Source organism: Lineus longissimus, chromosome 1, assembly GCF_910592395.1.
Source record: "Lineus longissimus chromosome 1, tnLinLong1.2, whole genome shotgun sequence".
Taxonomy (NCBI): Eukaryota; Metazoa; Nemertea; class Pilidiophora; order Heteronemertea; family Lineidae; genus Lineus; species Lineus longissimus.
In genome coordinates, this window is record NC_088308.1 from 19,308,331 (window position 1) to 19,323,341 (window position 15,011).

Here is a 15,011-nt window from a genome sequence, read left to right on the forward strand (position 1 = left end):
CGAGGTAACTTTACCTCAACAGTTCTACTGCATAAAAGTTAATTCTAATTTGTTACCAAATATTCACGGCAATTGACAGATGAATTTTCATTCAAAACTATTGACGGAAAGTGAATTTCGCTCGACCTTCTAATTTCTTGTTGAAATGTCCGGCGCTGATCGGCCTGCTGAACGTGTGGACAATTTCAGTATAGGGTTCCATTCGGAAACTCGCGTTGGGGAATTCCATATAATGAATCGATGCATCAATGCTTTGGTACCGACTGAAGAGCAGGAAATCAGGGGCATAGTACGTCAATTGATCTGCAGTCAACATTCAGAGGCCTTTTTAAGGGACATGGTGACCCCGTCAGTTTAATCCAGACAGGTTAAAAACTCGCCATATTAAAGCGCACTGATCGAATCTCTAAAATAAACTAAAACATACATTCAAAGAAGTCTTTGAATGGTAAATAATGCTTGCAATATTCTTGAAAGAAGAACCCATAAAATGATTTCGATGCCTCGGTTCAAAAGCAAAATCGAAATTCAGTCCGAAAAACATTGAACGACACGTTAAAAAAAACATCGGGCTGCACTACAAGTCAGTCCGATTGTAACAATTGATTTACTTACTCAATTACAGAACAACCACGCTTTTCACGCAGTAACAAAAAAAAATAAAAAAATTTACAAGTTGATATTTCTCAGTAAGAAATAACTTTTCAAAAGTAGTAACATCTCAAATGTAGTCAACATTGATGATCATCAAATGTGGTAACATTGTAATATTCAGTAATAACAGTTCATACATAACCTTGATGTATCCACACATAACAATGCAAGCCAATAAACGACCCCGACTAAAGGGCAGTAAAAGAAAAATCGACCGTGGCTTAAAGTCTAGCCGAACAACTAAAAAAGATACCAAAACCAACAAACCAACCTCACTCCGTAACAAACGACATCCGTATGCGATTACAGTGCACCACACTACTCCTACATACAGTATCACAGAAAGTCACTTTGGGCGAAATAATCACTGCCCCGAGAGCTTTCCCATTGCATTCTCGGTGATGATCTCTGCACCCTTGAATCTAATCAGTCCTGGCCTTTCTGAGACACCGTGTGTACGATTACAAAATACTTCAGCATTCGGAAGGAGGTGGCGATGGCTGTGGAGTAAGCTGCGACTGGAAAACGGCGGCAGATTTCCTTATAACCAAGATGACCGCCACAGCCACGATTGCGATGGTCACAATGACTGATAACAGAACCGCAATGGTTATGGTCACCATTTGGGTGGAGAAAAATGCTGGAAAGATAAAATCAGGCGTTAAAAGACAACAGTGACGTGAGGTGGTCTGGGCCTTTTATAGAAAGACTGATTCAGTGAAGCGCAGATTTTTACCAGCAGTTTTCAGAAATATCTGCGAATCGCGACAATAAAAAAGCATACCTTCCTGTTTCTCTCCTTCTGAATAGAATACCCTTTCTTTATTCGCCCCCGTATAGAACTTGTCACTTGGCAGGACCCTCACAGCACGGCTGTGAAGAGACTCGGTCAGTGTGCCCAGGTCGACCTGTGGTGTGGGGGACAAGGCCATCCTCCGCCGACGCGAGGCATCCGTACAGTTACTCTGTAATAACAAGAGCAGTTGTACATTGTACTGTGTCGTGAACAAACGCTTCGTGCATACAGTACCACACTGCAAGACTGAGACCTGAACAGTCAAGCGATACAAGGACGAAGGGGGGACAGTTTAGTTCTCAGCTGCATGGTGTATTAGCCGGTACAAAAATGTGTCGGCGTGGTACCGATCATAACCGCTTACCCTGCATAAAAATAGTTAAGATCAAGGCCTCTTCTTCCGGTATGTATAGGTAATATGTAAATGTTTTTGCATCTTATTGAGATTCAAAATATACCGCGGCTACGTTTAAAGGGAGTATTATAAGACCATGAGGTTCAGGATGATTCCAACGAAGAACAGACCAACTTGGCCTCCTTGAGAAGTTTGGATAGTGCCCTTACCCGTGCGCACTGCCCGTTCTCGCGACACATATTCACAGAGCAGTGGAAGAATAGATCATCTTTGCCTGTGCCAATCAAGAAGATGCGGAAGGCAATACTTAACCGTGTGTTGTCATCAGTTAGCTCGATGGAGATATTGAAACCCTTAACAGGGCAGCTGAAATGAGAAATGGTACAGAAGCAATCTTTTCCACAAGAATGATATGAGCATTGATTGCGGCAATAAGCAGGTTTAGCAATCCTTACGAAGAGCAGTTAACGATGAAGTGTAAACTGAGTAATATACTTTATTAGAGACTCTTTAAAAAGTTTTCCCGATTCCTCATGAATTACGAGTGTTGCGTAAATGAATTGCTTTAGCATGTGCACAACCCGATATAACAAATAAAAAAGTAGCCAATGTTGGGCCTTCATTTCCTTACCCATCTCTTATCATAAGGACCGATGCTCCTGTGGGCGAGGTGGGCGACGGTTCAGTGGAGGCAACACAATTCTCAACATTCATGCCAACGTAAGCGGGTGCTTCTTCAGGAACCATCGCGATGATAATCGTGGCACGACTGCCAAGTTTTGCCCCGACGATGGTGGCATCCCGCCCATGTTCGTCTTGGACCTCCAAAGATACATCTTGTTTCACTCTTTTACCCGCCTTCGACTTTTTCGTGTCCCTGTAAAATAAGAGAGTAGGGCGCAATGATGTCACGTGACGCGTATAAAGGCAGACCCCCCGACAGTGGGAGAAAATTGTCATTCAACTTAAGAATTATACTGCATTCAAGGTTTATGGTAGTATTTTTCAAATTGCAAATATTCGAATTAAGAATCACTAGGCCAGCCTCGCCACTGTACATGAAATTGCGTGCTACATTCTTACAAATAGACGGCTATTTGAACAAACGACCTCTGATTCTAAATGCCACCTTAACCTACACATTGGACGACCTTTACAGGGGGACTATAATCAGGAGTGAGGTAGACTCCCGGGACAGTCTACTGCGTCATCCTTATTGCATCTCCTTGCGGGCGAGGTCCGGGATGACGCCGGTCCACCGCGACCGGAGTGTATATCACCGTTAGGAGTTCGGCCCCTAACTGGAGCGCGCATGATTTGACAACGGATTGTGTGTCACACAAACGTAAAATCTGCCATTGGTGTCTTACCAGATTACAGCAACACCTCGGCCCAGATCAGCGCTGCTTGCCCGTGCTTTGGTTTCGTACGAGCAGTAGACATCGAAGCAGAGATCACTTTTACTCGGTTGACCAGAAATCTTCCGTATCCACACACGGTTCTCATAGTGTTCTTTGTTTCCCTTGAGAAGCATTTCCAAAACAAATAATTTAAAGTTTCATTGTACTGTGCCCGGGTCGTGACGAGGGGAATCCGACAAATATAGAAAAATTCTGAATGACTGTTAAATATTACTTCGAAAATAGTGATAAAGATCCCCAAAGAAATTGATAAAATGGCTATATAATGAGATCGAAATCTTTTCCTTATAAAACAGCCGCGTATCCAATGGTTTAGGCACAGGAATGTGCTTCAAGTTCACATTACAATTACATGTATTTGCAATATTGTATCAGCCCAAAGCAAGTTGTCTGAAACTGCCGAGTTCTCACCGCGAACAATCTTAGACTAGTTCTATATTGCTTTGCTTTGAGCGAAGACTGGCGAGGTCGAAAAATCGTTTTCAAGGCGGGTGTCAACCAGACGTCCACTTGCGCGACCGTTCCCCTCCGCGCAAGCACTGTTGACCAGGCTCGACCAGGCTTCACCATTAGAGAACAAAATTAACTGTCTCGCTTACCGAAAGATGTATCCTCCGAGTTCCGCATTGCTTTAATTCCTCGTTCTTCAGTGATATATTTAAGGACCAGCTATCGTTGCCATTTGATTCAAAAACGCAGGGCTCTTTGTCCTGCTTCCCCTCAATGTAGACTGTCGCTTCGCCTTCATAAAGGTCGAATGAGGTGATCTCGGAATCGTTAAAGGGAGTGAAGCGCACTTCCATTGAGTTTGGATGGCAGTCGACAGCAACTAAGAGAAATTGAGGGGAGAAACTTACTGTCAAGTTACTCTGACCTTTCAAAGCCAAAAACTTCAATGAATGTCAACAGAATATCAGCTTCTTGCATAATACCGGTGAACTATTTGTTTCATTGTTTCCGGGCTAAGAGACCATGATTTTGCGATAAAGTATCATTCGAGAAGATAAATTCCATTTCCAGTTCGTATTTCCCATGTCGACGTATTCGAGCATGTTGACGAACATAACATGAAGATAAAAAAACACCACCGCCCAAAGTTTTTTCAGCAGACAGGCGATCAACAACATTTTTTTCTGGTCTATAATGGGTGCCAGGCGAGGAGCCTCATACTCCGATGCAAGAACAGGCAAAGGATATTTTTTAAAAGACTTAAGAAAGTTCCACAACACTTACACATAGACAGGTTACAGTCTTTGGTGTAATCTTCTGGGTCGCTTGAGCTCCTCTCGTGCGGGCAATGGCACCCATCTCTCAGTGTGTCCCCATCCCTGTCGTAACAAGCGCCACCGTTACCTTCACAGGTCTCGCAATTAGGATCAACTCGCGTATCGATCGCGTGCACTGAAAGTTATGTAAATAGCATCTCACATGGCACATTCTGCTGGCCTCACATTTTGTCCGCCCATTTTCCCATTTTCCCTTTTTTCCTCGATCAACTGCAAACCTAGAAAGGGCGAACTAATTGGGGTTTTTTTTTCACCGACACACCTCGTTTAGGACCGAATCCTCTCATGGAGGGGAAAGAAAAGTTCAAATGAAGCGGAAAAAATCAAGAAAATGAACTCACCGCATTGTTGGTCGCCGTTTCCCCCAACGATTGGAATGGCTGTATAGCCTTTATTGCAAGCGCACAACGTGTGTTTACTCAGACCAGGACTTTCAACGCAGTCGGAATTTTCCCGATAGCAGATGACCGCCTCGTCGCAGAAATCACCAATTTCGGCTGAAGCAGATCAATAGTACAATATATACTGCGAGATCAAGAAGTGCAATATATGGTAGAACAGGGTATTTGTAGCCCCGGTTTATTTGTAGGCTCTACATTGTTTGATGCATGGGGATATAAATCAATATCATAGGCAGGGGTTACAATTAAACCGGGGCTACAAATACCCCATTCTACCTTAATGCAAATTCTGAAAATCAGGAAAGATAAATTTGGCCTGGACATAAAGAGAAAAACTAAAAAGCGCTCGGTGTGACGTATTATTCGGCTACGTAAATCAATAAAATACGGATACGTCATGAAGACGTAGGTCGGAGTAATTCCTTTTACTTTTGACCATGACTATTCCGCTTACCTAGTCCGACGTTACAACCGAGATCGAGAGCTTCTGGGTCCGACATCTGCTTGTTAGCTGGGCATATGCAATCATCCCACTTGCCATTTTCGTCAAGGTCGATGCAACGGCCATTCGTCTCGTAACAGGGTGGGCATTTGTCAGCAGGAACACTCACGAGTTTCACTGAAAAAAAACACTGAAAATTAAGGCATTAAATCATGAGTATGAACGCCCTTGTTTCGACTATAGCTGGCCGTAGTAAATATCATTAGTTTATTGTCATTGTTAACATCCAGAGACGCGAAGCCAAGTCTGGCAGGAAAACTGAAACTGAAACCGTACGACGAAATATCGTGTATACCTATATAGGAAAACTGGGAACAAAGAGCCAAGATCAGAATCAAAGACTTTGGCTGCTCGGTTCACTCTTAGAGCTCTACTAACCGCAAGCAGAGTATTTATCGGAAACGACGTATCCCTTTTTACACGAACATTCCTCGTTGATTTGGTCACATGAAAGACCAGCTATCCCGGATGAAGCGCATTCGTCAGTATCCGCATCGGGGTCGCAGGGAGAGCCACTTTCCACTGAAGATGAAAAATATGTCAAATTAAAAATGCATGATTTACCAATGAACTGTTTTATTCCGGCAGGTCAAGATCGAAGAAAGTAAGTTATCATAGACACATCCTCTGTCACAAGGAGTGCAAGCCTTTACCTCGATTAATTAAAAAAAACCGAGGGCTCTTCCGTCAACTCGAATGTTATGAATTCGGCAGGCCGAATGAGGTGAACTATAATTGGCCAAATAAAAAGGCAGTTTTACAAAAAAACGACTGAAGCAAAGATTTCGGCTTGGATTTTATGGAACGAATATGGTATCAAACCAATTTTTCACTTGTGACTTGTGGAATCCACATGTCTGGGCTACATTTTTAATATTATGCATGGACCTTTAATGCATCTGAAAATATTGACCCCCTCCATGACGTAATTTTCCTCGCACTCGCACGACTTCGTTTCCTTATTACACTCCGAGTTGGCCACTCCTGCCGAACAGTACCCAGGTGGTTTGTTTTCGCATGAATCATCAAGAACAGCTAGAAAAGAAAAGAATTGTCAGTTGCCGTCAATGTTGATCTTGTCGGTTGATGAGCCGCCAGGGTAGTTTTAAGCAGCAAGGGACGAAAAATTGCGAACAGAATCGACACGGAGAGCCAGAGAGCCTACACCACCGCAAAACTATAATACGTCACCGCTTCGGCCCATCTCGGCAAAAGAAAATAGTTATCATTCATCAGTTTATAAACTTTTTATGACAAGTGTTCCTTGCTTTGGAATCCCGACACAATCAGTACATGTATATTTATGGATATCAAATATCATACGGTAACCATTACTTACGTTTGGCGCAGATGGCATCATTGGTCTCGCCAAAATATCCAGCCACACATTGGCACGTTAATTCTTCGCACTTACTGTGATGAAGGGGATTCTCCCCAGAGTTGCACTCCGCATGAGATTTGCATATGTCACCAACTGCAAACATTCAAAAATACCATGCTATAGACTCAGTCAGGAGCCGTTTATCCCATATTCTATTTAGTTCGAAGCCCAATCGGATGGGCGCGACATTCTGCCACTGGCACAATAGTACTGTCACTGCCAGCCGCAACGGCCCCTGACCATATTTTACATGGGCCTGTTGTCATGATCTTGATCACGAGAGAATATTCAGCATATAGGGTTGCGACTAAGTGGATGAAAGATGTTTATGATGCATCCTATGGGATAAAATGAATAATGAAAATTGACTGACGAACATAAATTACCTTGTTTTGCATGGGAAGCATTCGTTATCACGATGATGTGCAAGAAAACCACCATCAAAACCCGAAACATTCTTGAACACTGACACTGACAGGCTAGCCAACTGGAGAGATGCTGTAAAAATAAATACGGATTATAGAGCAGAAGACGACCAAAGAAATTATGGCGCAGTGGCGCAACGGAGAAGGACGGCTCTGTTGAGTGTTTACAGTTCCATGACAGACGCTGGGAGTCACCAACGAGGATGACACGCGCAGTTTAGACTAAATGCCGCCAATAGACTGAAAGAATGCCAATTCACATTGCAAAACCCACAAAAGAGTGGGACAACCGATATATCAAGAACTGTGTAGTTGTAAATGTAGAAATCTGGCACAACCGCATTTGTGTTGGGCGGGGTTCAGGTGCAGAGAACACATCTCCGATACAACGAAATTTCGGACATCTTCAAGAATAATTGTTTCTGTGATTGGAATATCGACGTAGTGTCCATGATTTCACTCCGGCCAGATATTGGTGAAAAATTCCATTAGGACAGGTTTGGCAAATCGTGAAGAATTTTTATTCTGTCTTCAAAGCTCGCCTTCTTTCTCGAGAGGGACACTCACCTGTGTAAATTCCGGCTGCTGGTTTTGTTATGACGGATATGTCGGGCTCTCGCATTTATACTCCGTGTCTTCGTGACGTAATCTTGGAAGATTCCAAGCAGACATTCAGACACAATCAACACATTAGTGAGCTGTCGGTGAACAAAATTCACATCATAAGACCGGCAACTGTTATGCAACGCCGGTGTCATGTGAAAACTATCTCTTGACGTTTTCCAAGAATCGCGTGCACCGGACATGTCAGAGCCCTTCCTCTGTCTTGTAGATAAGTCGAAGAATCATCTGAGCTAAGATTGTGGGAAATGACAACGTCCAATCTCGAAGGGCAACAGTGCTCAACCAAGTGACCCTGGAGCATCCTATATCCGCCCATGTCGTTGTCTCCATGATGCAATATATTCCGCCAGTCAAGTGGCGATAGCTTAGAAATACTGATGTAATGGAAGCATTACATATGGTAGGCCATGATAATGGGTGATATGAATAAAGACCAGCAAATGCTTTTATCTAAATCTCCATGTACATTTACACTAGGCCTTCCTGTACAAAACCGGAGTAAAAGCATTTGCTAGTCTTTATTCATATCACCCAAAGTCGATGCCACCGTCATACTGAGGACCAAATCACAATCATCTGATGAGACAAGACAGTCGAGGACCAGTTTTACAAAACCTAACTCCCCACGACTGACAGGGTCCTAATCTTAGCACTGTGTGAGACAATTTACACAGCCAATATCCAAAGCATAAAAACAGGCCTTTTTAAGTCCAGTATTGATTGGGATGCCAAATAAACCGAAGGCGAAGACACAGTCTTAATTCCATGTACTAAGGGAATAGATTGAATCATAAGAATCTTGTTTCAGTTCTGCATTGGAGGATAATATTGTACCAATTTGAAGGTAAACACGCAGGCTTTACATTCGCCACAACAATGCAGAAGACAAAGGCACAACCTACATTTCCTGCCGAGGACGGAGACCGAATCCTCGGAATCATGTTTTGTCCTGCATTGCAAGATAATATTGTACCATGGTACCTCTTGCAGGCTTCTAGCCACAACAATGCAGAAGACAAAGGCACAACCTACATTTCCTGCCGAGGACGGAGACCAAATCCTCGGAATCATGTTTTAGTCCTGCATTGCAAGATAATATTGTACCATGGTACCTCTTGCAGGCTTCTAGCCACAACAATGCAGAGGACAAAGGCACACCCTACATTTCCTGCCGAGGACGGAGACCAAATCCTCGGAATCATGTTTTAGTCCTGCATTGCAAGATAATATTGTGCATGGTACCTCTTGCAAGCTTCTAGCCACAACAATGCAGAAGACAAAGGCACAACCTACATTTCCTGCCGAGGACGGAGACCAAATCCTCGGAATCATGTTTTAGTCCTGCATTGCAAGATAATATTGTACCATGGTACTTCTTGCAAGCTTCTAGCCACAACAATGCAGAGGACAAAGGCACAACCTACATTTCCTGCCGAGGACGGAGACCAAATCCTCTGAACCATGGGGTCTGGGCACCATGCAGAAGGCCAGAACGCCTTGACAACACTGTGGGTGATCCATCTGCAGGTCTAACCCATGACTTGAATCACTATGCGGAAATTCTCTTTTTGAGTCAATGATTTACCAGACAAAGGAGTGTCATTTTTAGATAATTTATTTCATGTTCAGACTATTTACATCACAGATACACCAAGGACATTCCAGTATGTCTAAGCATATACTCCATAACAACCAGACAAGAAAAAACATTGATAGGTACATGGTTACTTTAGCCCAACAATCAAAGGGCCATTCTTGACAATGCAGCTTTCCTAGCCATTTTGTAGCAAGCAGCCACATGACCAGTTGACATCAGGACGTCATCATTGTTACGCCTTTTGGCCAAAAACTAGAAGAGGTATTGAAGAGGCACTTTGTTGTAGAATACATAATACAGCAGTGGTGTTGCCAGCAGAGCTTCATTCTCTGCCTCTGCATGAATTCCTTTCACAATTCAATATTGGTGCATCTCTATTCATTAAGATTTTTTCTAGTCTCCTTTCGAACCCATTCCTTTACTAGATGGCAATTCGAGCATTGCATCATCCAACTTCATTTCAGTGATTTCTAAGTCCAGATCTAAATCTATATCTAAATCGCCTCCAAGAACTGGCCCAACAGCACTTTCATTATCACCTGAACCTGTACTATCAACAGTTTCAGATGCACTTCCATGATTGCCTGAACCTGTATGATCAACAATTTCAGTTGCTGCACCAACCAGATCATCAGATTTAGGAACATCAGATTTAGAAATGACTGACGTATCCTCAGTTTTTACAATATCTGTCTCTTGTTGTTTTACACTACTTTCAGCAGTGCTACTTTCAATAGGTTTGTCATCGACACTTTCAACCATGGCCTCAGACAATGCAGGCTCAAGGTCTGGTTCATTAACTTTTTGGCTGTCTAGTTTATCATCAGATGCAGTGTCTGTATTTAGGGTAACTGGTTTAGAGTCAGAGTCCATTGCACTTGTTGGGGTATCAGCCTCCTTCGCCAGTGAACTTGGCACAGGAGATATTGCCCGAGTGGCTACTGGTTCTGGTGGTATCTCCTCTTTCTCAGGCACTAAATTCTCCATTGCTGATGTCACCTGGTTGATGTTCACAGTACCAATTTTGCCCTGAAATAGAATGCAAGACAACTGAGGACTGCAGAAGAAAAAGAAATCTACATGATACTAGTAGACTTGATCAAGGACATCCTTTACAGAACTACGCAATGCTCTCATCAATTGAGAGGTGTTCAAAGTACTGTGGTGTCTCCCTAAGGATACAGTAGCCTCTTGGTAGAGATGTTCATTGGATGGTTCCACCACACCAAATTTGTTCCCTATGAGATGTTATAGTATAGCACAGGGACTGACCTCAAGTATACACTCCAAACATTTCCAACAGGGTCAAGAAATCTTTAATGAAATAGTCTTATTTTAATGTCACATTTGGCACTTACTAGTTTTGCCAGATCCAAGACAGTCACCCCAAGAGCCTGAGCCACTGCGGTTGGGGGAAATAAGGCCTGTAAACACTTATTGATGAATGGGAGAAGTTCTCTGGCAAAAACATGGCAGAACTGACCGAAGGCATCCTTCTCTCTGTGGTCGAATACAGACTCTTCAGCCCTGAGAGAAAGCAAAGAACAACTTTTAAAAACTCATTAGAAATCAACACGCAAAGTTTCAATTGTCATAGATACTTCTCGTGTCAGAAGTAAATGCTGCAATTCTCAAACTGTGTTTGAGACAAGCATGCAATGTATCCTTGATATATTCTTTTTCAACAAGATTTGAGCACTCCAAATACAGTCTATCTGTCTCTCCAACAGTGTGCCTAAACCATCTTCGATGATGTGATACATGATCATGCAAAATAAGAACTAGCATGATATCATTTTTAGAGGTGAACCTAATTCTAGTTCAATAAACTTTAATGTACATGATACATGACTCACAATCCAAAGTTCTTCTTCAAGAATATTACGCACATGAATTAGCCAATGACTGTGCCAACACTTCAGATAGGCACAAAGTTCTAGATTCTACATTTCAATGAAATATGTTAGAAATATCAATTTGTCAAAATGAGCTACCTGTGGAATGCCAGTATAATCCTGACCACTTCCTGGAGCGACTTCTGTACCTGCAGAGCAACACGACCAGCAAGTGATATGGGAGCACACAGCCTCAGGTCATTGAAGGCAGTCAGTATGTTGTTACAGTAGGCTGCCAACGGTTGGAAATCTAGAAGAATCATAGGAGGAGACAGGTGCAAACTCTGAAATTGAAAAGTTGTCATTGTGTTTATTGAGTCCTATCGTAAAAACGAAAACTGAACGTCACATACAGATTTTGAAGATTGCAGACGAGGCAGACCACAACAAAGAAAGGCTTGTAAAGAAAGATGTGTAAGCACTGAGAGAATGTCTGACCAGCAAAACAAAACAAACTTGTCTCACCTGTGAGGCATATGAATATGGAGACGACACCGTAGACGTAGCAAGGAGACTGTACGACTGCATCGACTCCTCAAACCTCTTATTGGCATCCACAAGAATAGAGTGCAACCCATCCATCGCCGCTCTCTGAAAGATTGGCGGTAGGAGGCCTCTGAAGTCCGCACCCACTCTGCTGAAGGAGAGGCCAAAGTACATGCACTGGCCGATGAGGGAGTCCAAACGACCACCAACACCTTTGTTCAGGTCCATTTGTAGAGTGTCCAAAAACTGTGAAACCTGCGGAATAGAAGTGATGCAAAAATTATATTGCCACCGTGGATAAGTCACTACTCACTGAGCTTACCACTTGGCTTCAGACACAGTCTTAACCACTGGCAACTACAATTTTGTATGGTATCATCAGATCTATTGTTGGCAATGGTCACAGGGATCATGCTTATACATAAAGAGTCGGTCCTCGAATCAGAAAGAAGAAATGTTACCTTCTTGACAACCCAACCATGGAAGAGTGTGGCTTCGTTTGTACTGTCATCTCTGGCTGACATCAGAGGGTCATCGTCGGAGAAGATGGCACGATACTGGGTGATGATGTCGAACAAGTGCACACGACTTGCTTCTATTGTCTTTGTGATATGATAGTAGGCTGTAGAGTAAGAGAATAGACATTATGGGTTTATTTGTAAAGTGAAGGAGTTTTGGAGATTTGTTCTGAGACACAGAAAAGGCAGCCTCCTTCAAATGAAAATCTCCCTTCATCCGCACCCGAACACCCCAATATTTCAGCAATGTCCTGGTAACATCATATAACAAAATATCATTTCAAGAACATCATACTCGGTGCTACTTACCATCATCTTTGGGGATGCCACTCAATATACTCTGAAACCACGAATCTCTCGCCTGCAACAAAGCAAGAGAAATGCAATTTACATGCTAAATTGTGGTACTACTTGCCAAAGAAAGCAGACTTTGATCACTAGACCGAATGATAAGATCAGGTGACTGGGGCCATGAAATTGCAAATGATACAGGACTGAAATGCAATAAAAACCTACCTGTAAAAATTTGATCCTTAGTTCAGCTTCAGAGAAGACATCCAATCTCCTGAGGTATCCAATGACCCGCAGACAGGCTGGGAGCTGGATTGTCGTCCTCAACTGTTGGACGAGCTGGGTTAGCATCAGCTGGGTGGAGCCTTTCACTTCATTCACTATACCCTGTAAACAGAAATACATCAATGTTCATTTCTTTGTGTGCCCTTTCATCCTGATAAGGTCATGAAGAGCCAATCCTAAACTAACTTCTCAAAAAGGCATGTCTTCAACAACCGCTTTAAGGAACTGACATTATCAGTTCCTGAGAAGGGCCAGAAAATGGTTCCACAGTGAAGAAACATTTGCTGAAGAACTTCTGACTGTCTCCATATGAAGTCATCATGCACCCAGGTAGTAGCTCTGCATGTAGGCTGGGAACAGAAAAGATGCAGGAGGAGGCATGACAGTGGTGTCCATTTCGGGGGGGGGGGGGGTTCCATTCCATTCACCATTTATATTTACCTGAATGACAGGAATTGAAGCATGTTTCTTCTCCAGCCTCTTGACATGAGCGGCTAGCTCTAGAGCCTCTTCATAATAGCCATTCCTCACACAGGTGTCCATCAACTGGGGCATCTCGAGTATCTCAAGGAGCTGTGTGTGACGCTGCAGGGTTAGTGAGTTCATCCGACGACTGGAAAAACAATAAGATTAATCATTTATTTGTCATTGATGAAAAAATTCTTTAGTTGTCTCAACATGATTATGAGAATATACGGAATGTTTCTGATTTTGTTCTTTCTTCACATCCCTCAAAGGCCCATGCTCTGACTAATTGTTTTACTGCCACATTCACCTCAAAAAGAAATGGATACTACCAAGTTTTTTACTGAAATGAAAGCAATGAAATATCGATCACTTACCTGATGTTGATTTCTTGAGCTTTGCCCAGGAAGCCATTACATTCACTTGAGAATTCCGGCAACTTGTCCAATAGTTCACTGACATGTTTCTCTATGATCTGAAACTGGAAACAAGAAGAAACATGTGTTTCAAGTTGGTAAAAAGTCAAAAGAATATAAATTTAGTGGGTTTTTAAAGTTCTTATAAAATTTGGCGAATTAGTTTGTCCTCTAATAAATCTATCAAAATAAGGTGTTTACATTCCTGTTATATGAATGGAAAGATCTGACAATATAAATATGTTGCGCTATATGCATAATCACAATAGAATGTCTTACATCTTGGAATATCTCTCTGGAACATTCTGCAGTCTGTATGAATGTTTTGTAGTTGTGAAAGGCCAGATCCTGTGTCTGCTCCAAAATCTGAGATCTTTCCTCAGCAAGCCTGTCAGGTTCTCTGGCTGAAAAAGAGAATTCCATCAAACGATAATTTTTTTAAAACTGTCCGTTTGTGAAATAAAATGTTAACTAAAATGAATAAAATGATCGTTCATGAATGAATGAGTTGGCTGCAGTAAAGAAATTCTTACCCAATTTGTCAACGCCATAGGAACTCAGTTCTGCCAAATATTGAGCAAAGTCTGGGTTATCTCTCCAACTTTCTGGAATAAACAAAATAGAAGGTTGATAGGCAAAAATCACAAAAGTCAGCGTCACTGATTTTGCCATTAGCACTACCTAGCCCTGGGCTTGGTACTGTCACCGATCAGATGATGATGCCATGACACCGACAGTCACTCACACTGTCACTGCTGTAGCACTGCACTGCCACCACTGGCACTGCAGTCTGCACTGCTGTCACTAAGTTAGAGACTAAGTCAGTGAGTGAGTAGCCTAGCTATGTGTCCTGTCACTCACTGTCAGTGCTGATTTCAAGTAACTACTAACTTGAACTTCAGTCTTCAGAGTGATAAAAAGCAACAACTCCAATGCGAATCGTGGTGACAATTTCTTATTTCATTAGAACTCATTACAATGTTATTCATTAACATCATTAAAAATTAATCGGGCAATTCTAGTTCTACCTGGGAAAGATTCTTTGAAAATAGTTGAGAGAATCCCCGCATCTTCCACGTCGAGGGAAGCCATTTTGCCGGCAGATGTACCACACTGGTTGTAATAACAGAAGTAAAGTAGAGATTTTAGCAGAATTGGGATAGAATAAATTTAAAATAACATAATAATTTTAATAAAGGATATTTGTTGATAA

General features: G+C 42.3%; 2 protein-coding genes across 2 annotated transcripts; both read right to left on the minus strand.

Annotated features, from left to right (window-relative positions):
- Positions 1 to 40: 40 nt before the first annotated feature.
- LOC135490370 (uncharacterized) lies at positions 41 to 7,798 on the minus strand. Its single transcript, XM_064775743.1, has 14 exons — positions 7,789 to 7,798; positions 7,183 to 7,294; positions 6,755 to 6,889; positions 6,304 to 6,450; positions 5,794 to 5,937; positions 5,368 to 5,532; positions 4,854 to 5,009; positions 4,460 to 4,627; positions 3,826 to 4,055; positions 3,176 to 3,327; positions 2,437 to 2,682; positions 2,015 to 2,171; positions 1,439 to 1,619; positions 41 to 1,294 (listed from the first exon to the last, which is right to left on the minus strand). The coding sequence occupies exons 2-14, from the start codon at positions 7,250 to 7,252 to the stop codon at positions 1,128 to 1,130; spliced, it is 2,118 nt and encodes a 705-aa protein (XP_064631813.1). The 5' UTR covers positions 7,253 to 7,294; positions 7,789 to 7,798; the 3' UTR covers positions 41 to 1,127.
- A 1,644-nt stretch (positions 7,799 to 9,442) lies between these two features.
- LOC135494299 (conserved oligomeric Golgi complex subunit 8-like) lies at positions 9,443 to 14,890 on the minus strand. The gene is made up of 12 exons (XM_064782242.1): positions 14,827 to 14,890; positions 14,332 to 14,403; positions 14,078 to 14,202; positions 13,760 to 13,863; positions 13,359 to 13,530; positions 12,858 to 13,019; positions 12,651 to 12,702; positions 12,285 to 12,445; positions 11,803 to 12,078; positions 11,437 to 11,621; positions 10,801 to 10,969; positions 9,443 to 10,471 (listed from the first exon to the last, which is right to left on the minus strand). Exons 1-12 carry the CDS (start codon positions 14,888 to 14,890, stop codon positions 9,836 to 9,838), a joined length of 2,178 nt encoding a protein of 725 aa, XP_064638312.1. The 3' UTR covers positions 9,443 to 9,835.
- Positions 14,891 to 15,011: the final 121 nt, after the last annotated feature.

Coding starts and splice junctions, on each gene's coding strand:
- LOC135494299 (XM_064782242.1), bottom strand. CDS start 14,890: ATGGCTTCCCTCGACGTGGAAGATGCGGGGATTCTCTCAACTATTTTC. Junction 12,703..12,857: donor TAAGGATCAAATTTTTACAG/GTAGGTTTTTAT, acceptor GCTTTGTTGCAG/GCGAGAGATTCGTGGTTTCA. Junction 12,079..12,284: donor ATGGTTGGGTTGTCAAGAAG/GTAACATTTCTT, acceptor TCTATTCCGCAG/GTTTCACAGTTTTTGGACAC.
- LOC135490370 (XM_064775743.1), bottom strand. CDS start 7,252: ATGTTTCGGGTTTTGATGGTGGTTTTCTTGCACATCATCGTGATAACG. Junction 4,628..4,853: donor AAACGGCGACCAACAATGCG/GTGAGTTCATTT, acceptor CATAACTTTCAG/TGCACGCGATCGATACGCGA. Junction 3,328..3,825: donor CTCGGAGGATACATCTTTCG/GTAAGCGAGACA, acceptor ATGCTTCTCAAG/GGAAACAAAGAACACTATGA.